The following is a 22,373-nucleotide window of genomic DNA, read 5'->3' as shown; positions in this document are numbered from 1 at the left end:
TGTAATTTATTAAGCTGTTAAAATGCTAACTAGACATGCCAGTGAAGTTAAAGAGACATTTCTGCACATACTGGGAATCAAAAGATCAAGATCACTAAAATGGTTGGGTTTTTTTGTTTTAATTGTTCTTTAACCACTGGCATGTTGTCTGTTTTCTAGCATAAGTGTTGAGCTTCATATAACAAACTTCAGCTTGTTGATAGCATGCTTACTTTAATTAATTACCTTTAGTGAATGTCCTTCAAGTAGTTTTATGGTCCTCTAGAAAATCATGGATTCCAACTTGAAAACAGCTGCTCTAGAGTGAAAGGAAGAATAGATATTAGGGCTGTCAGTGAAGGGTGATTGATGTAGTGATAAGGCCTAGCATAGGAACTTGGTTAATGCTTGGGAGACTCGAATTTTACACTTCTGTGGAAATATAAAATCTTACAGATTTAAATGAAGCTGTACCAGAGAAGGGGTCAAGAAGTAGAGGTATAAACACATCTCTTCCTGTGGTGAGAGCCTGAGCTGCTGTGGAGGAAGAGGTATCTTCTGATAGCAGAGGTACTGATGGTTATAGAATTACTGGTAACAAAACCTCAAGTAGGAAGAGCCCAACTTCACTTTTACATCCAGGTTACAAAGGCAGATCAGGACCTGATATGAGGCAGTAAGTTTACAATCCCAAGATGCTGCTTTTCAAAGTTAAAACATAGTTTATTGCTCTTGAATAGAAGATTTCGGCAAGAGGCTAATCTGAACAATGTCCAAAGGGTCAAAAAGAAATATGTTTTTTATTGAATGCATTAACAAAAATTAATTGTACTTAATTGGTAAAATATTTACTATTTTATTGAATAAAACTGTACTCTTCACATTTAAATTAGACCAATATTAAATCATTTTTAATTCAGTGTTTTCATCAAGAGTAATTTATTTTGATTGAAAGTTTTAATATGACTCACAATTTAAATTCATTCAAACACGTTTTTTAATAACGTTAAGATTGTGACAATCTATCCTTAGCAAAGTCATATCACAGACTACATTTCTTTTGGTTACTAAAGTTACAATAAAAGCCTAAATGAATTTTAGAAATATCAATAACTGTAATTGCTACCAAAACACTACATCTCTTAAAAATTTCATAGCTACAGTTATTGTGGCTGTTAAGCTGCAGCTGTCCACATTGACGTTTTTATGCTTACATCCCCAGGTAATCTTCATTATGGGAAATGCCATGAGAAAATAAAATGTAGTAAATTAAGAAACATATTAAGAATGCTACAGAAGTGCTGTCATTTGCTTACATTTATGTCTTGTTTCATGTCAGTTTTACTTTTGAATGCAAACAAATGAGTGAGATTATGGTATATTTTACCCCTGAGAGGGGCAGGGGAAAATCCTTTAGGATTACTTTAGTCTTCTGAACATCTAGTCTTGTGCTTGGCACCAAATACAGTCCCACACTCTTAAAGATTGAAAATGAGTTTCCTTTAACATTAAAACTTTTCAGAGATGGGACTTGAAGAGATTGGTCTGTGTCAAGGGGAAAATACAATGATGTTGAAGTATGATAATTAGCTAACTGCAGGACTGCAAAGCATCTCTAGAACAAGAGACTGTTTTCAGAACAGAAGCTGGTGTTTTCTGCAGTAAACAGGGCAGGTGGGTGAGCACCCAGCTCTTTCCTTCTAAAGCCTACTGGCAGTGGTCAGCTTAGTCACTCAAAGCAAGATGTGATCGGTGGAATGTGAAAAGTAAAACTTAGCTATACAGAATTCAGCTCATGCTTTCAGTAGTTTCAGTTCTTTTCCCTTGCATGGGTCTTGCCTTTCTCCAGTTATTGTTACTGGAGCTATGTTGCTGTGCAGACACGCAGGGAAAAAAATCTTCTGTTCTGAGAAGGTTAGCATCTAAGGTGAATCATAGCTTGCAAGAGTAATGAACAGTAGCAAGGACCACCAGGGTTATGGAGAATAAGGTAAATAAGTAGGATACTGTCAAGCAGCTAAAAGATAAGTTTAAGATTCAGTGAAAAGTAGTGTATCAGCGTTCCCAACTGTCCTTCATACTGGCTATTACCAGCTGAACCCAAAGGAATAGATAATCAGTCTCTAGGATGGTACTGAAGGTCTCAGAGACTTGATCCCCATCAACAGGTATGTTATCGATGTGTATTTTGTTGTACTCAACAGTGACTTCTTGGTCTAGAAGTGTTCAAAATTGATGCCAGTGGAATCTTAACCTGTTGCCTCCTGCCTGGTGGAATGGTCAGGTCATGGCAGAGCCAGTTTCTTTGAAGGCTATGGAATGAGTGAAAATGCACCTGTTTTCATCTTTTTACCTAGGATCACAAAATAAAAGTAACCTTGTATGCAGATTAAATGCATAAGAAATAAACCTTTTCTGTGTTCTCAACGAGAAAACTGCTGCATGGTTTTCTTGTGTTATTCTCAAGGCTTTGCAGATGTGGAGACTACAGCTTATCAAGATGGTTTTTTTGCATATTGATGGTTTTTTTCATGTATTAAAATGCAAAGCACAAGTATAACAGCAGCCATTCAGAGAGACCTGGACAGGCTGGAGAGTTGGGCGGGGAGAAATTTAATGAAATATAACAAGGGCAAGTGTAGAGTCCTGCATCTGGGCAAGAACAACCCCATGTACCAGTACAAGTTGGGGGCAGACCTGTTGGAGACCAGCGTAGGGGAAAGGGACCTGGGGGTCCTAGTGGACAACAGGACGACCATGAGCCAGCAGTGTGCCCTTGTGGCCAAGAAGGCCAATGGCATCCTGGGCTGTATTAGAAGGGGTGTGGTTAGCAGGTCGAGAGAGGTTCTCCTCCCCCTCTACTCTGCCCTGGTGAGGCCGCATCTGGAATATTGTATCCAGTTCTGGGCCCCTCAGTTCAAGAAGGACAGGGAACTGCTAGAGAGAGTCCAGCGCAGAGCCACGAAGATGATTAAGGGAGTGGAACATCTCCCTTATGAGGAGAGGCTGAGGGAGCTGGGCCTCTTTAGCTTAGAGAAGAGGAGACTGAGGGGTGCCCTCATTAATGTTTATAAATATGTCAAGGGCAAGTGTCATGAGGATGGAGCCAGGCTCTTCTCAGTGACATCCCTTGACAGGACAAGGGGCAATGGGTGCAAACTGGAACACAGGAGGTTCCACATAAATATGAGGAAAAACTTCTTTACAGTGAGGGTAACCGAACACTGGAACAGGCTGCCCAGAGAGGTTGTGGAGTCTCCTTCTCTGGAGACATTCAAAACCCGCCTGGACGCGTTCCTGTGTGATATGGTCTAGGCAATCCTGCTCCAGCAGGGGGATTGGACTAGATGATCTTTCGAGGTCCCTTCCAATCCCTAACATTCTGTGATTCTGTAATTCTGTGATAACTAAGTAATTTGTGCTGCTTATAATATATATAGTTAATGTGTTACGTTATTGACATCACTAATATAGTATCTGCATAGGGTAATAGCTTAGAGTCAAAACAAAACAAAAAATTCGCAGTCTTGTGGTCACTATTCCCATAGCAGTTGTCAGTATGTATCTGCCTGCTGCTTCAAGGAAGGAATTACATGTCACGTTATGGGAGATAAGTGCCATATCTGTGTTTTATTGTGTATTCTGTATAGTTTGTGGAGTACAGTTATTTGAATAGCTCTTCATTCAGGTGCTGTCAAGCACTCAGAGGCAAGGCTAGGAAAGCTGCTTCTTTCCATGTCTCCCAAGTGACATTCAAGCAGCTGAGTAGCTGGAAGTTGTGGCTATCAGCACACAAAGCAGTTGATAACAAAGAATCAAACAAAAAAATAAAATTTGCTTAAAAATTTTTTTAACAATTTTGTTAACAAGAAAAACAAATACGTTGTTTTTTTCAAATTAGATCAGTTTTCATGTGCTTCCTTTTTTTGAAGTATCTAAGTAACTGAATTTTTTGATGTTTTGGAGTTATAACTTAAAAAAGGATTAAATATTACCTTTCCTGAAAAATACTTTCTTAGAGCATCCTAACTGCTCTTTAAAAATGACAAAGCCAAGACACAAATGAAGATATATTTTGGTTCACTCGCTGAATACACCTTTCATTCTAAGCTCAAGTGTGTAATTGTCTACATCAGTCTTAATTTACTTATGGAGACTTGGGGTACTAACCGCATGTATTTCATCTGTTAGGACATACCAATTAAATCCACCCATATAGACCATAAAAAGTTAGATCAGAAAAGTAATGCTGAATGCTTCAGTTTAGCAAATGAGAATAATCTGTTAGGGATTCTTAGCTGTCTAAAATAGAAAACATATTGTGCTTCACAAATGGAAACTATATTAAACACTCAGCTTGGTTCCTGACTATTTTTTTAAAAAAAAAAAATTGTGCTCATTACTGTTTTGGATGCAGAATTTCTTTCTAGGGTATTGCAATAAGTGGGAAATGGGCTTAGTATCTGAATATGTTCTTATATTAAGAAAGATTTAATTGTATGATATATGGCTTTCACACTGCACTTTCAGGGATAAAATTGTATTTATGTCAGTGACCACGGACAACATAAAATAGATTTCTCAAAGGTCATGCTTTTATTTTCAAGAGACCTTGGTGATATAGTAGAACTTGTATTTTCTGATTGTTTAGGCATACTAATGATGTTTAACTGAGGTGCATAAGGAATATATCGACCAAATGGTCAATATGTTACTCTGTAGTTAAGTCAAGTACGAGCTACTGCTACTTCTCCCTCCAAAGTTTGACTTCTGGAGAAAGGTACGAGACCAGACTGACCAACTGATTGATCTGGTCTAGCAAATAGTGTTTGTCCTCCCATTGCTTCAGCCATTTGGATATTTACACTTTTTTAAAGAAAATAATGAAGTTTTAGTGTAGAATATCTTAATACAATGTCTTATGTCAAGTTCACAGCCTTTCAAAAACTGAGTAGCTTCTTCAAACTTCGAAAGTTGGTGATGGTAACAACAAATTGCTGCTTTTTCTTTAAACTGGTAATTAAGGGTAAAAAAACCTCCAGACCTTCAGAAGAGATGTAGTACCAGAGCCTTCAATACTATAGCTTGTGTAATTATACACTTCAGCAAACAGATATAGTGTGTATAAAATATACTTTTCTTTAGGAAAATTAAGTACGGGATTTATTAGTTCAAGTTCTAGACACATGTATTTTCTAGGTATCTAAAATTTAAGAGAAATCCCAACATTGATCACACTTCTTGAAGAAAATATAGTAGTTTTATTAAGGTGACTTGCCTAAATTCCTGGCCAGGTACAAGCTAATCTCAGAAATGTTTCTTCTGGGTTGTTTCTGGATCACTTTTTCTAATGTACACTAGAGGGCAATCTGTTTCTTCCCAGGGGAGACTGCAGCTCCAGTGTTGGCTAGTGGCGATTCATATTGGAATATAGAATTAGAAGCAAACTCTTGTACAAATTATTGCCCTGCTTGAGTTTAATATGGATTCTTTACCTAGCTGTCACTTCAGAAGCTTCGTAATCTACAATTGTTTTGATTTTCAGTGTGGTAAGTAGGAGTTTTCTTCCTTGGTTTGGGTCTTGTCATAACCCAGTCAGATAAAATAATCAAGTTCTGACATGTCTCAGTTCCAGTAATGACAGTCTGAGGCAATGACTGTCAGCATTGGTCAATTTGAATCGTTGATCTTTTTCTGGAACTCAGAAGAATTGACCATGTGTGTCTGATAGCACAACATCGTAGTACTGAGCAAAAATAAATGTGTTTTTATGCTGTGCCTCTAGAATGTATTATATCTGCTTGCTACACTCCTGAGCATGAATGTTATTTTCCTAAATCAAACATTTAACAGACTGCTAGTCTAAGATAGAGATTTCCATTCCTGTGTTAGGATAGATATATAAAAGTATCTGTGGGGAAAACTTTGTCACTTTATGTATTTTTAGTAAGTTCTTTTTTTACTACTTAACTGGATACGTGATTTCGTAGAATGAAATAAGAACAATCCGATAATAAACATTAGCAACTCGTCAGTTTTTAATCACAAAACTGAAGACTATCTTTTTGTGTGTCGTGGTTTTTTTCCCCTGCATATGCTGCTTTTTCTCTGCATAATGAATTTTGCTTCTGAAGACTTCCTGACTTAAGAGATCAAAATATATTCCAGTGAAGCTGGCTCTCTAAACACGTTGTGTTGTCTTGGTTTTTCAGTGCAGTAGTTTTTGGCAGTTATTGTAACTTGCGTATATGTGGAGATGGTGGTGTTTGTTTTCACTTAATAAAACAATATTACAGTTCCAAGTTTGTGACTGGTTCCATAAAGCCAGGCTGTAAGTATTTTCTCAAAATTTGATCTAGAAACCTGTGATAATTAGCTTGCTTTCATAAGAAAGGGTATATGACTGTGTTGTTTGTATATGAAGTGTTGAATTTCTTCCCTGTTCTCTTGGTCCTAGCCCCATTTTTTTAAAACAAATTTGCCAGAGATGCAGAAACCTTTAAGTGGAAGTTTCAACAAATTTCACTGAAGTAAGTGGTCAGGAAGACCATTCTTCCCAAGTAAGAGAGAAGCTATTAATGCTGCCACTGGAGAAAACTCAGATTGAGTTTAAGTCTTATCATGAGTTTACAGATCCCGTGGAAGATGATTTTGAATGATCTAACAGCAAGAAGAGTCTCTTTTAGTGTTTTCACCTTATTCATACCAGGGAATGCAGAGTAATGTCCTTAGGAAGACAGGAATCATTCGTTTCATTGCCCCCAGAACTGCTTATGTAGTGAAAAAATACAAGGGGAACAGTAAACATTCATTGCCTTTTTTTTTTTTAATTCACTGATGTGTTCAAGATAGAAAACACGAATCAAATTTGATTTTAAACAGGTTTAGCTGAGAGGATTTTTCTCTAGTGGAGAAGGCACTTCTCATATCAGCCTGGAAGGAGTTGCGCTACTGTACATGAGATTATGTCATTTGTGTCTGCTCTTAACATGACTGAGCTAGATAGCAGTATGGCTGAAGTCTTAAAGACTTGGAGGAATGCTTGAGATGTTTTATAGTGTCTTTGGCTTTGTTTGCCAGGTTGGAAGTGCAAAATGTCAGGGATGGTAGCTGTCATCTTACAAGCAGATGTTTGACTGCAGTGACTTCTATTTCTCTCCTTTTGGCTAGTTAGGTCAGGATATATATCAAGATAATGAAACTGTTTAAGTTATGTTTCTGTAGCTGATGATATTGTTAACTTTGGGTCAGAAATTAACTGAAATTTTTATGATTATGCTTCTTTTTCCTGACATGGGTAAAATTGGGCTAGTAGGTTTGGAAACATAAGGCACTCAGCCCATAAGCTTAAAGCACACTGGATTGTGTATAGCAAGGCTGGAAATAAAATACAGTTTGCATGTCAACCTCTAGATGCAGTTTATCTTGGAATGCTTGAAAGCAATGCAGAGCTTTACAGAAAAATCAGGATAAATAACTTTAAAAAATAGAGAGGAAAAGGTGAGTTTCCTCACGTTTTTAAATAGTTCAGAAATCCATTTTCCCAAAATATGGAGTGTTTTGGGGAAGGGGGTTGGGGATTTTGTTTTGGTTTTTTTTAGAACTCTGTTAATCCATTTTCCTGCCTTTTTTTTTTGGCTGCTACAGAGGCAACCTAAGCTAACAAGAAGCTGTGTAATGCGTAAATGGTAAAATGTTGCCAGGAGGGAAACGGACTATTCACTCACCTGTAATGTTTGTCATTCAGAAACTGGAGGTGTACTGGAAAGCTGTTGCATCCTGTTAAGTCCTCCTCCATCCAGTTACTGCAGGACTGTTCTAGAGTGCATTCTCCAGGGTTTCTTCAATGTAGAGTTAAAACACTGGACAGATGAGTTTTCCAGCATCTTACTTTTTTTGGCCAGAATTTTCCATTTTGCTTCTTTTCATTCCATCACTACTATTTATATTTCTTTGGGACCTGAACAATTTTAGTCTTCATGTTTTATATTTCAGATACTTCTAGACTATCAGATCTGCTTCAGCCTTTGTATGAGATGAAATATGGCTGCTTTTGCACTGTATCCAGAACAGTAACAAAAGGATATTTTTCATCTGTTCTATAGCTCTCCAATTTCTGTAGGGGTTTTGTCAGTTTATACACCACATCCAGTGTGCCTGCAGTGAATGGTAATTTCATGGGAGAATTCGGGCAAAACCGAAATTGTCAGTGAAGTGCTGTTGATTGGTTAGTACATAACCAACTAGCAGTAGCATACACTTTACTGTTGCAGGTAGATGTTTTTGGGTCACTAAAACACAAGTCTGTAATTTCCTTGGATGTTGAGATCCTTTGGTACTTTTGGGGGAACGATGGGATGGAAAGGTAATTCTCTATCCTACCTAAAGTCCAAATAAGATTAGGCTGCAGACCACAAATCACTCTGTAATTTCAAAACCTCAAAAAACTCATTCTCTAAATAATGCCTGCGTAACAGATATAGAGCGTGTCACCCCAAAGATGGTGATGTTTCCAACTGAGTCCTCTGTATAAGATTATACACTGCTGCACATTTCACTAGGTGAAGGAAATTATTTAAGTATTTGCTTAAATTAATAAAATAGCTTTGTAATACCTAAGCTTTATTAATATTTTTGTGGGGGTTTTTATGGAGGTTTAGGAATTTAAGGTAGCCACATTTTTTCAATGGTGTTAACTGCTGATTCCATTGTATCAGTATTTTTGTCTATAGAAAATTGTAACTAGCTATATAACTCTGAAGGCTTATAAGTAAATAGTCAGGAGTGCATGCACCTTTTAATGTGTCAGATATTTTGTGCATTTACGTGCATAATTCTCTCTTCCAAAGGGTTACTATTTAAATCATCACATCGGAGAATGCATTTTTCTTGGGTTTTTACCTGATCGAAAATTCAGTGCAGTTTTCATATAGTATCTTTTCTGTACGATAATTGAATCCTGACTCCTTGTATCACTCTAGGAGGTGGCAAAAAGAACGTTTGAAGGACAAAGAACGTCAAACAGCTGAGGAACTTTCTGAAGAAAGTGACACTGAATTTGAAGAGGGTTTCAAAGTACCAGGATTTCTCTTCAAAAAGCTTTTTAAGTATGTATTGTGTACTTTATTTTAATATTATGCTGCTGTATGCTGTTAATAATATTAGTAGTAACAGTCATAGTGATTTCTGAATGCCCTTTGCTGTAACTTTTACTTCAGTGAATGATGCCTCGACTTTTACTTCAGTTGTTTCTGTAGGATTATTTCTTTAAAAAAGGCTCCAGGATCAAACCTCAAAGAAACTAATTTATAACAAGCCCAAAATGCAGTTCCATGAAAATACAGATGATAACTGGCTGATGTGAATATTGAGAATGCGTATTAGCTAAACTACAAATTGAGAAGCTCTCCTTGTCTATTTTTAGAAATGCTTTCTTTTATTGATAAGTGCTTTCTTTTAGTTCAGGTGTGGAGTGGTAGAATAACTTTACTTTGAAGAACAAGATTTTGGCAAGTTATGATAAATTAAAACAAGAAATATAGGTGTTTCTCTGATTGGGTGGAGTGAGTGAAATGTTCTGCCAGCAAAAAATACAGACAACTTTTTCGTTAAATAACTACTCAAAGTCTACTCAAAGTAACTATTTATATTTCATATTATAAAATAGTCTTGAGCTTTTTGCCCAGTAAAATTTTAAAATATAGAGAGTACATTCTTAATTCCTTTAGTAGACGGAAAACAGTCTACAACTCATTCTTTATTTAATGCTGGATTACAGATTTGGACCTGACTGCTTTCTTTTTCAGGTTTTTGAGACCATGGTGCCCAGTGACACTCTCAAGTCCATCTCAAAAAGCTATTTACAAAAGGCAGCCCAAACAAGCTAGCAGCTGACCAGTTAACTTCATCCATAATCTCTCTCTTAACTTTCATGCATAATAGGCTTGAATTCATTTTTGTTGGCAACATTTTGTACAGCAGGAAAAACATCTTCTCTTTCAAAAGCTAACTCTCTGAAATCCTATGATCAGTGTAGTAGAAAGCCCTGGTTTATAACAGGCATGCGTGCTATCCCTTCCAACATAACCACTTAGTCTTAACCTCAAAGAAATTATTACTGTTGTCCTGCAGTTCCTCAGAAGGAAAGCACTAGCTCTGAAATGGAATTGAATTAATGACTTGGTTGCCAGGACCATACACAGCCAATATGTGGTCTCCAGTTGTTTATGCGAAGGTACTGCAGAAGTAATCATCCTGAGAACGGATGTGTGGTCTGAGCAACCCAAAGGGAGTTGAAATAAGGCAGACAACTAAAAATTAATCTTAGAGATATCAGCCTCACTAATGAAGGGTATCCCTGCAAGCATGAGTCAGTTGGCAACACTTCCTAAGTGGTTAGAAAGATCAATTGAGCTGAATGGTTTGTCTGACTTGTACCTTAAGTGCTGAAATCTCCAATGTAGGAAGGCCCATAGTCAACAGACCTTAAACCTTGAGCTCTGAGCAAGTTTAGTACAAAACATGGAAGTATATTGACCCAAGGAGGTGTATAGCTGTATACTGTAAGTGATCTTAGTGCATAGTTGAATTGAATTCCAAAGAAGGTAGGTCACACTAGAAATAGTAGACCCTTAAGTTCATTCTTTGGTAAGCCTGTTAAAGTGGACAATCTGCTTCTTCCCTATATACTTGTCTGCTTTGAGGAACATTCAGCAAGAATACCACTGGTGCTGCTGTGGAACAAAACCAAGCATAATGAGCAAGACTGACTTACAGACATTGCCTTATACTGTCTGCACTTAGCCTGAGAGAATGCTGTCTGTATAAACAAGAAACCAGGTTTCTTCATTATTTGCGTTCAGTGTGTGTGATTGCCCAGATATCTCTGAAATGCCATTTTGTCTCAGCAACAATACAGCTAAACTCTGCTAGCTACTGTGATGAATTCTGAGGGATGCATCACAGCATGATTGCTCATGTGAAATACAGTCCAAATGTAACTATTTTGGAAGACGAGGCAACACTTTTATTTCACTTCTACAGTATTTTTGGAGTAAAAAGCAAAACATAAAAATTGGTGCAATGAAAGCATAAGATTAAAGAGAATTTGTTATCTCTCCATATAACCATAAAAATTCTTGGGGGGAGATTTTTTTTTACTTTAACTTTTGCATAGTTGCAATTATTGCATGTTTATATGATTATACAAAGAAAGCACCTGCATCTTTTCCGTTTTTAGATAACCTTGGAGCAGAATTTTTTACAAACTTAGTTCTCTAGTATGAAACTTTCTTAGAAGGGCGGAGAGGGAGAAAGACGCTTATAAATGCAGCTAGCTTTTAAGCACTGGATGTAATCCTAAGAAATAATGCAAAGTAGTATCAGGAAGATCTTGAATGATTGTCTTCTGAAGAGAAGAGAATTGTCTGCTGGACGTTAGTCTGGGGGAGCAGCTTCTGACTGGAATTAGGGTTCTCTCCAATTCTTTAATGTTTCCATCAGAAAATGTTTTGTTTTCAGAAAATGTAGTAATGGTATCATCTTAACCCAATTATAGTTAATCCTGCAAGCCATTTCATAGTTGCTTTTAGATTTCATTTTAAGGTGAATTAATTTCTAATAAAAGGGGTTTTTTGAGGGCTTCTTGGTGTAATGCATTTGAGACACTAGCAGATAGTATCATGTCTGAACCATTAGATTTGTTCTTTGATCATCTTTTTCTAACTACTCAAGCTGTTTGTTTGTCTCTGTTTAGCATTCTCTAAATCCATACAGGACTCATCATAAATTGATTTTTAATAGTACTTTGTAGACACTAGTGTCATTAGCTGTCAGTAATCCTAAATATTATTTGTTCAAAGAATGAAACAGGATTTTGAAATGCACACAAGACAATGCCCAAAAATGAACAATCCCTATTTTACAAAAAAAAAAGTATTTTGCTTTTTGCTGTGCTCTGCACTCCAGGAGTGCATGCCATCAAGAAAATTATATCAGTAACCTTGGTCTTCCTCTAAGTTAAAAGGCACAGAAGTGCTGAAATGTCTATTTTAATTTTTTTATTGTAATTTTTATTTAAATATACTGTTTCTTCATTTCTTCCGGTTCTCAATTTAACCCACATACATGGTGTGTTATTCCTACTGCTCTCACTATTTCATATTATTATAAAAAAGCATGTCCTAAAGTGATTCTTAGTCCAGCATCTTATCTCCACCTTTTTAGCTTGCCGTTGTAAATCTTGCTTTCTAGTCTTTCTTTTAATTGGAAGGTATTTTACATTGTTGCTTATACAATTTCCAGTGAATGACTGGGAGTAGAAACTTACCTTGATACTCTCCCATAGAAACACTCTGCTGCATCCCATTCACTGGAATAGTTTCTCTTGTTTTGCCTTCCAAAACTTTTTGCTTTGTTGGCTTTTTTCTTCATTGAAAGAGACTAAATGTTATTAATTGAATTTATGTAAAAAGAAAGCATACTTTGGCAGATGTGATCAGTTTTCACAGTGGACTATAAAGTCTGTACCCCTTACAAGTCAAGCTTTTCCTTTAGTTCAAGGTATATGTTCCCAATAATGTAATTTACTAAATCCTTACATGTCATCTTTTCTGGAAAGACAACGCTTTGTTACAGTAGCTTACCAAGTTGCTCTTAACACTTAAAATATACATGAAATAAAATACCCTCTAATTACCATGACTATCAGTTTAATTAGAAATGTTTGTGTGGCATAAAGAATGAAAGTCACATGTAATGTCTGAGTGCATCAAAAATGTATGACCTAGTAAATACAGCACTCATGTAAAACACACATCCAGCGTGTTACTGTAACTAGTATAAGAACCTTGCCAAATGATTAATTCATGGGTACTTTCTGTTACGATCTGTATTATCAAACATTTGCCATCTTCTCTTTCCTTTTTGTAGGTACCAGCAGACAGGTGTTAGGTGGCTCTGGGAATTGCACTGCCAGCAGGCAGGAGGAATTCTGGGAGATGAGATGGGATTGGGCAAGACCATCCAGATAATTGCCTTCTTGGCAGGTCTGAGCTACAGCAAGATCAGGACTCGTGGTTCAAATTACAGGCAAGTGCTTCTCTGCAGACTGTCAGTCTGTGGAGCTCAATTAATATTTCATCAGATGTATTGCTGGTGAAGGAGGGTCCTGTGAATTATTAATGACATTTCAATTACAATATTCCTTTAATTCTTTTAGTGGGGGACATCAAAGGAAAAATTTTACGAGACAATGGAGCTGTAGGGCAGGAAAAATTAAACATGTAACACTTTTAATGAATTCCAGGCATTGATGCTTCATTTTGCAGATGAGCCGCACTAGATATTTTGGGTCAATACAGTGTCTAAGGTTGACTTCCACAAATGGATTGTTTACAAACTCAATTACGTTAATATCAACAGTTTACACAATATAGAATTTTAAATTAGATGTAATATCTTTTGTTCCATTTATTAAATTTTACATTAAAATATTTGTTCTGGCAAGCCACCAGATAAACGCTTTACAGGAAGTAGCAGGCTGATTTGCAATAAAAGTTAGTTTCTGATCAGCAGGGAATTATCCATGCCAAAAAAATAGTAGTAATAGTAAAACCAGTAACTTATACAGAGGAATTTCCATCTGCTATTTTTTTTTGTTGTTGTTGCTTTTCAAAACTATGTTAGAGTGACTGGCCTTTCTTACAAGATCTTTTATGCTTTTTTTGTCACTGAACAATGCTTTAAAATTCCTTCTTCATAGGTGAAACTACCAGAAAAGATACTTGTTGGTATCCTTGGATTTACAAATGCACACATGAATAATACTTGATTTTTCTGGTTCTGTTGACCTGTTTACCTGATGTAAATCACTACATGCAATTAAGCAAATATCATATTATTACACTAAACAAAAATAATTAACTTTAGAGGCATATTTAAATTATGTTCAGCATGTACATGAATTGTAAAACAACGCTTTAAAGAGAAAATATTACTATCTTTTCTCCAGTTGCTTTCTACTGTAGCCTTTATATAAAAAACTCTATCCTCCATCACTCAGGCCAATTGATTTACTTTGATACGCTTCCTGCTTTAAGGATGCTACTGTACAGGTTATTTTGTGTAGGTATATTCACTGCCCCAGTTGGAGGATGACTGAGTTGATGGAAATCCTTCAGGAACATCTCTTGACGTTGTTACACACTGATAGCTTAAGACCTAAGATACTGCAGTGAAACTACAGTAAGACTTTGAAAACGCCAAAATATAATTGCACACCTAAATTGCAGTGTTCTTTCTGCATGTAAGAGAATGTGTTCAGTTTCATTTTCTGGCAGGTGCATGTCATTAAGTCCATCATGATAGTAATTCCATGGGAGGAAACAAGGTTTAATGTTTTGGTGAAACTTACTCTGATTTTGCTTGTGTGCTGTAAGGCAGAGCATCTAAACAACTTGATCTTTGCACAGTCAAGTATTTTCCCCATCTGCACTCTGAACTAGGAAGGCAGGAACACCGACTAGCTAGCTTCTAGCTGAAAGCCCTGTAGTCTAGTAAGCAGAAGACCTTCTGGTTAGTCTGGCTGAGAAACAGGCATTAAGAGCAGACAGAGTTGTGTTGTCAGCCTGTTTAAATGTCTTCCAGCCTAGCTCGTATCTCATTACCTTGATGTGTAGATGGAGCTAGCGTACTACTGTATGAATCTGGCACTGTGGGCTTTCCCAGCCTCAGTTGGCCTTCTGTAAAATGGAGATAATGTTGTCATTCTTTTGTAGAATTGCAAAGGTTGTAGTGTTCGGAGGCACTTGAGTATTAAGACAACAGGGTCACTTTTGTTGGTATTCAAAATATTCAGCTGTATTTTCTATCAGTGAAATTTTCTGCAAAAGTATTCTTTAAAATAAGGTGGGTAGAAATCTCCTTTTGTAAACCGCTTCTGATTCCAATGGCTGTCTGATTTTGAAGAAGCCTGAAGACTAGCTGAAGGAACTACTTGTTACATGGAGTATAACTGTTACAAAAATTAAAATGTCTCACTTTTAACAGTTATTGAGGCATACTACTGGGGAAAGCCAAATGTCATGTGAGGTATCAGTAGAAGTGTTGCAGCTATAGTGGTGTAAGGATAGAAGGGAAGCAAGATTTGTAGAGGGGGAAAGGTCTTTTGTTAGACAAGCTGTCACGGTTTAAGGCTGGGGCAGCTATTAAACCAGTGGCAAATGCTCTCTGTTAACACTGCCCCCCCTGCTCCGTGAAGGGGAAGGGAAAGAGAAAAGGGGAGAGAGACTTATGGGTTGGAAAGTTAAAACAGTTTTAATGAACTGTAATAATGAAAAAGAGTATAATAATAATGGAAATAATTAAATATATACCGATATACACAAAACCAAGATCGAGCTCCCCTGATGTCGGTCATGTCACCCCCGGCACTGCAGGGCAGGCTTCGGGAAGGCCCAGGCTGGGCCCAGTGACGGACAGGAACTGGATTCAGGGATGCACAGATCGGGATGGGGGCAGCAGGAAAACAGACAGTCCTCTTTGGACACCGGCCATAGCAGAAGGGGGTGAGACCCTCATGATCCCCCCCGCTTTATACTGACAATGACATGTATGGGATAGAATACCTTCATTGGTCAATTTTGGGTCACCTGCCCTGTCCGCTCCTCCCTGGAGGTACGACCCTCCTGTGGCTCTTCACTCGTAGTTAGTGAGGAATTTAGCAGTGACCTTGGTTTCTCTAGGAATAAGTACAGCAAGAGCCTTTCTGCATAACGTCCCTACAGGTGCCTCAGTGATAACTATAAACTTCGAGCGTTATCAGTCCTAGAATCAGACACTGTCTGCAAAACATGCAGTTAGTTTCAGAAAGTGCAGTTACTCAGAAGAAGCTTAGCTGAAAGTAAAAATCACTGAAAGGAAAATTGGTTTGTTTTAGGCCAAACCAGGACACAAGCCAAGATAGCTGGAACAAGCAACAGTTTTCAGACCAATGGCCCCTTCACAAGAGAAAACAAAGCAGCAGCAAACTTCAAGAAACCCATCTCTAGCCTGTATCTAGGTTGAAATCTGTTGTTGAAACCTGTTGAATGGCTTGGGCATCCACAAGTTTGCTTCTTTCCAAATACATTATTTTGTTTAACAAAGATGTTACCTTTCACTACAGACTTTGCTTCATTTATTTGAGAGATCAGACGAGAAACTGTGCTGTAAAGTTTATACACTGATTATTTACTCATATGTGCTCTTCAAGATATTGAGATATAATCATACACATTAAACATTAAGGCTCAATCTCTACTACGAGTGGCAGAGAGATTAATTTCCGTGGTGCTTACATAAATAAAAACCCATTGCCCCAGAAAATTTGTATTGCTCTTACTGCCCTGTTGTTTTATTTTCACTATGACTTAGTTGTCATTTCAGTTTCATTTTGTAATCATGATTTGCCAGTACTTGCCAATAGAGTTGGTTACAATGCAACGTGTTCTCCTCTGCTAATTTTTTGAGTACTTAAAGATTATAAATATAGTATGACTACAACTTCCTTTTTCTTGGTAGTAAGTTGCAGGAATAGATCTTATTTGCAATTCTAATCACATCCAATTAAATAAGAACTAATAAAAGATAGTTGCTGTGAATTTGGGTTTTATAAACTAGAAGTAACAGAAGAAGAAAGATATTTGGGTATATTGACCATATATGATACTGACCATAAGCTATTAATACAATGCAACTGTGAAAAAGGGACAGACTACATCATGACACTATATTTGGGGTAGGAACAGGGCAGTATTAGTATCCTGGTATAAGGCACCAGTAAGACTTCAGTTTGGAATGTTGTTAGTTTCACTTTTGTTCAAGGAAAACAAATATAAATTAGATGGGCAGCAGAGCAAATCTGTTGCAGTGATTAGGAGAATGAAGTGTGCCTCCTAAGTGTAGCAAGCAGAAGTGTGTGGTTTGTTTAGTTTTGTGAAATAGCACAGACTGGAAGAAGTTAGATGACTCTTTTTAAATAAATAAAAGCTCTCAAAAGAAGAATAAAATGTTGGCTATTGGAAAGTGGTTAGAGCTAGACTAGGCACAGAAGAGGTTTCACAGAACTGAGTGGAGGGGGAGTGGATTTTCTGAAAATTGATGAAAGGAAGTGTGAACTCTTTGTGTAAGCTGAGGGGAAAAAAAAATGGATAAACCCAGCATGCGAGCTTGTTGATACAGACCAGGGGAATAAAAAGAGGTAATTTGTTACTACCCATGAAGAATGAGAAACTAATACATTCTGGGAAAGTTGACTTTTTTGTTACTGATATTCTTAAGAGTGGTTATTTGGATTTGTAGCATAGTTGAAGCTATTTTTTGCATCTCCAACTTCTAACTTCCCCTTGGATTGCTGGGAGTTTTTTAATTAGACTATGTAAGGTTATTATAATATTTTTTCATAATGAAAGAGATAAGCAGCATCCAGGTTGTCATTCTGCATATGTATAAGCTTTTAATAAAGAATATTATTTCTTAATGTCAGCAGTTTCAGTGAAGGCATTAATGGTTTTTTTTTAAAGCAGGGTATTGCTGGTGGCTGGGAAATCCTTCTTTGTTGCTGTATACATGTGAACTTGAATGTATACTGTGATATTTTGAATTGTTTGTTTATTACCACTTGAATAGTACGTAGTCAACCAGACACAGATCAGTACCTGATAACTCTAGCTGTTGCCTTTGTTTGCAAAGTCATTTTGTTCTGTTTTTTTTTTTAAAGAGCAAATATATTTCAAAAATAACTACTAGCAACAACTACTTAGTATATTTCCTATATGATTGTTGGTATTTGTTTGTGATGGTAATATTTCTTATTTGGCAGTTGTGTGAGAGATTTTTCTCTTCTTAACCTTAAGAGTAGCTCTAAACTTAATATACAGAAAGACTTTGTTTCAGACATCCTCAGTAATTCTCAGGAACAATCATATGATTATGAATAAGAAACTTATGAGACAGTTTAAGCCCAGCTCAGACCTCAACTTCCATGGATAATATATTCTGCTGCTTTAGAGTCCTTGTCTTATCTGTAAATTACGGTGATAATAGTACAGTATATTACCAACACAAAGCGGAACACCTGTGTGTAAGTCCATTTGTGAGCCTCTAGCTACACATTCCTTTTAACAGAAGTAACAAAATAGTTGTTTGTTAATGATTTCTTTTCTGTTATAGAAACAGCAGTCACCCAAACCTGATTTGTATTACCACAGGAGGAAGTTCCCTCATGCCTTATTGTTTGGAGCTTTTCTGTTTCTGTGTTTATCTTGATAGATGCATCCATTAACTGTTCAGTGGATAGGTTCTTACAGCAGTACCCCTTTCATCTTCCTTTAAAAACCAGAATTCCAGAAAAACAAAGTGCCAATTAATTTCCATAGCTCTCATATGCCACTTGAACTATAAAGTGTATCATTTTAATATGTGTGTATTTTAATGAGCCATTTAATATAGAGCATTTATTTCATGTTAAACGTTTTTTTTTTCTTGAATAATTTATTTTAGGTACCAAGGATTGGGTCCAACAGTGATTGTTTGTCCAGCTACGGTCATGCATCAGTGGGTAAAAGAATTCCACACTTGGTGGCCTCCATTTAGAGTTGCTGTTCTTCATGAAACTGGTTCTTATACTGACAAAAAGGTAATGGTTGATATCCATTTTGTAATTCCAGAAGCTTCTCTTTTTTTTTTTTTTTTCCTTTGTGCTAGCCAAAAAAAAAAATATACCCTGTTCCTGAAAATTTCTGTGCAAGCTTGTGCTCTTTCTCTGTTTCAAAATAACAAAAAGTTCACTGTCTTGTATAGATTTGTTAGGAAACTGGACAAAAAGGGGATGACAGAGAGTACATTTATATTGTGATATAGACTAGCATTGCCTGAACAAATTAAACACAGTAACAGGTTTCTTGCTTGAGCTTTGCTTGTACTATAGTCCACGCTAGAAGTTCACAACTAGGCTGCTTGTGCACCAGATATATGCTTCTAGTACTGATGAATTCTTTCCTTGCACTTTTGTGCATCAGTATGTCATTGATCTAATAGTTAATGTTTTGCTTGCACAGGCAATTTCTCTTCAGTTGGTCAGTATGTCAGTTGATACCGCGTAGTCTCATTTTCTTTAATCACAGTGTTACTTTGTTCGTTTTCTTTTTTTCAGGCAGTGCCTTTTCTGTCTTTTAATTTTCTTGGCCAGTCTCTTAATATATGTGTTCTTATTCCATTTCTTAAGTTGACAAGCCTGACTTGTCTGAAGCTTCAATCCTTGGTACCTTGCAGGAACAAAACAAGGAAAACTTAGAGTTTTGTTTTCCCTTGGCCTCATATTTCAGATGCTTAAATGGATTTTCAGGATTCAGCAAAGCATTTTTAAATTTCTCTTTAAATATTTATTGAATTTCTTGTAATAACATTAAAATGATATGGTGCTTAATTGCTCTTGATTAAACGTATTCTGAGGTAATTGATGCAGTTACAGTACATGGCAAAAAAGGAATAGCATGCTCTAATGTGCTAATAGCTTCCTGTTGTTCAATTAACTTGGTATGTTTTCAAGCTCTAAAAGTCTGTTGACCTCAATAACATGCTCACATGTCTTCCTAAGTTAAATCATGTGTGCTTATTTGGGGATATTTGTTAATTAATGCATTTGACAGACTGGCTCAAATTTTTCCATCTGCAGGAACAGTCAGGTTTTTAGGACTTCACCTTCTGTTGTGCTCCCATAAATGCCTACTCAACAACTTAAAATCAAGGAATTTGGATACCATATGGTCACTTTGGATAGGTTGAGTTCTCTAATTCTGCCCTAATGCCTCATCTTCTGAGAGCTGCAACAGTATGCTTTAAACAAGTGTCACTGCTGTTGTGGTCTTCACCTCATGCACATTTTTTTCCTAAATGTCTCTTAATCAGAGAAGAGCAAGCTTATGACTAAAGTAAATACCTGCAAGAAAAGTTTACTAGTAATTCATTAGCATAAATAACACTTGTACACTGAAAATATATCACATAAAATACTGGTCAGGTGATACTCCTGCCTAGATTTCTTGTCAATATACATTCTTTCTATGAATACGTTAGTGCTGATCTGATCTCATGACAATTCCATCTTCTGATAACCTATGGCATTACAGGAGTCTGCTTTTGCATATATTAACTTCATAATACTCATCCAGGGACCATTCTGCCCTTATGCTCTGTCATAAGGCATAAACTTAAATAAGTTTAAGACATAAATAAGAAAATTGTGTTTAGACTGTGTAAGCACATACATTTGTTGTTTTATTGAGATTAATTTTACATGGCCAAAAGCCAAGTTGCTGTGCACCTGTTATCTCAATGTTGCACAGACCTGTTTGGAATTAAACTGACAATTCCAGGACTCGCCTGTTCTGTTAGTATATCATGGTTTATCACGAAGTAAGAGTTTTGTGCTGGACAGCTAACTTGCAAGGAGATAGGATTGGGGAAGTGAATGTTGTTACCTGCTTTGGAGTGAGAAGGGTCACTTCAGCCTCTGGGCTGACAGAGGTTATAACGGTCTGGACCGTAGAAGAACATAATTGTAGCCCAAATTAACTGGACATCAGACAGTGAAGATCTTAATGGATTTTGAGGAATGCATTTTCCTGTAGTAGTTGGCCAGCAGCTTGTTTGTGGTAAAACAATATTGCAGCTCCTTCTGTACAGGCCTATGAAAGAAGGACAAATGATTTCTAAGGAACAGAGAAAGATTAATCATAGAACTAATGAAGGAGAATTTTGGAGGAAAAGAGTTAAGCAATGACAGGTGTCCCATAAGGCAAGGCAGTATTTCTTAGCAGAAAGAGTCAACAGCTGAAGTTTCATTTGATAAAACTTAAGTTGATCTTTTAGCTGAGAAGGATCTACATAGTTATTACCATAATATTGTCAGGAATCCTGAAATATTGACAAATACGAAATCTTTCAGCACTGGTAAAATTATATGCTTTTATGAATAGGTATTTTCTGTTGCACCTTCTAAGGTACCCAAGCATCAACGCAAGATCCTATGTCCCAGTTCTTTAGACTTGCCCACAGAAGTATTTGGTTGACAGAGAAGAGTGGGGAAGACATCTGTTCTGATTGTTTTATCATAAATTGATACTAGGCAATACCTTGCACATCTTTTCAGTTAGTGACACTTCTTTAGTGTTACAAAGGACTTCTGACCAGCGTGGTAAGTGAAAGGCTCACCGATTGGCATATCCTCTCATCCCAGTCTGTTTTGGTTTTCTTTGTTAGCACCTTTAGGATTTTCCACAATAATAGTATGAAATAACAGCCTGAGTTGTGAGCACCAGATTGGCTGCAAATCTGGTCAGCCTGTTTCAGATGAGTTGTTGAGACTTCCTGCTTAGGTGTCTCTACTGCTATAGTATTTGTGTAGGTTTGTAGCATATGTGGTGCTTCAAAAGAGAGACTACTTCATTCTTTTGCTAAAATAGCAATGGCAGACAATTTTGGCAGTAAGGGAGAGAAATGTAAAGTTCCAGTTTCACCCCTTGAAATATGACTAATAGTTTAAAGGCCTTCAGCTATCCACAAGGAAAGGCAGATTGGTATTTTAGATGGTGGAAGGAAGACACAATAACAAGTTGCACAGGTTTCCAAGACTTTAGAGCTAGTTTAAGGTATTTGGATGAAATGTAAAACTTGCTTTATTATTATTATTATTATTATTATTATTAGTGATCCCAGAAGATCATTTGGTTCTTCTATGATGATAAATGTGCTTAAGTTGGAAGCAGTAGGAAGAACCAGATTTAAGTAGTAGTCTTCCCCTGTGAAGTCAGCTTTCAGTTTGAACAAGGTACAGCATTTGTGGCTAACTATGTCCTGTGGTGCTGTCTTATGCTATTAACCTCCTACTGTGGTTTACTCTCAAATCTGATGTAGGTTAAAGTGACTTGTAAATATCAAGTGCTCTGAGACCTCTAAGGATGAAAGAAAATAAAGAAGTAAATCTAATGTGGTGTATCATAAATACTGTTTTATTTATGGTATAGAACAGAAGAATAAGGGGAAGAAAGCTCTGGAAGTGTAAGGGGAAAAAAAGCCTTCTGTACAAAGAGATTGTCCTGTTATTTCAAAACTTCTGATGGCACATAAGCATTTGTAAATCGTAGAATATACGAGGCAACATGAACTTTGCTTATCTTGGTTTAACATACTGCATATGGAGGGAGGCTGTATTTTTTTAAGATCAAGGCTGAAGTTTCAGTTTCTTGATCTTTAGAGCAGGTATCACTGAGCCTAACAATTCTTTCTGGTGGTAATCATGTACCATTTGTAAAGCCGTAACTTTACATTCCCTTATTCTGGTCAAATGCTGGACA

The 22,373-nt window shown here is 36.8% G+C and overlaps 1 protein-coding gene across 2 annotated transcripts in view; it reads left to right on the top strand.

The window, feature by feature from the left end:
* The window catches only part of ERCC6 (ERCC excision repair 6, chromatin remodeling factor), a 51,733-nt gene that overhangs the window by 10,638 nt on the left and 18,722 nt on the right, over nucleotides 1-22,373 (top strand). For both annotated transcript variants that reach the window (XM_068398983.1, XM_068398982.1), the window contains 3 exons: nucleotides 8,961-9,086; nucleotides 12,910-13,068; nucleotides 18,520-18,655. In XM_068398983.1, the coding sequence (XP_068255084.1) occupies nucleotides 8,961-9,086; nucleotides 12,910-13,068; nucleotides 18,520-18,655 (421 nt within the window). The remainder of the gene's footprint in view (nucleotides 1-8,960; nucleotides 9,087-12,909; nucleotides 13,069-18,519; nucleotides 18,656-22,373) is intronic.

Source organism: Nyctibius grandis, chromosome 4, assembly GCF_013368605.1.
Source record: "Nyctibius grandis isolate bNycGra1 chromosome 4, bNycGra1.pri, whole genome shotgun sequence".
Classification (NCBI taxonomy): Eukaryota; Metazoa; Chordata; class Aves; order Nyctibiiformes; family Nyctibiidae; genus Nyctibius; species Nyctibius grandis.
Note: the sequence above shows the minus strand (reverse complement) of the source record. Positions and strands in the feature narration are given on the sequence as shown.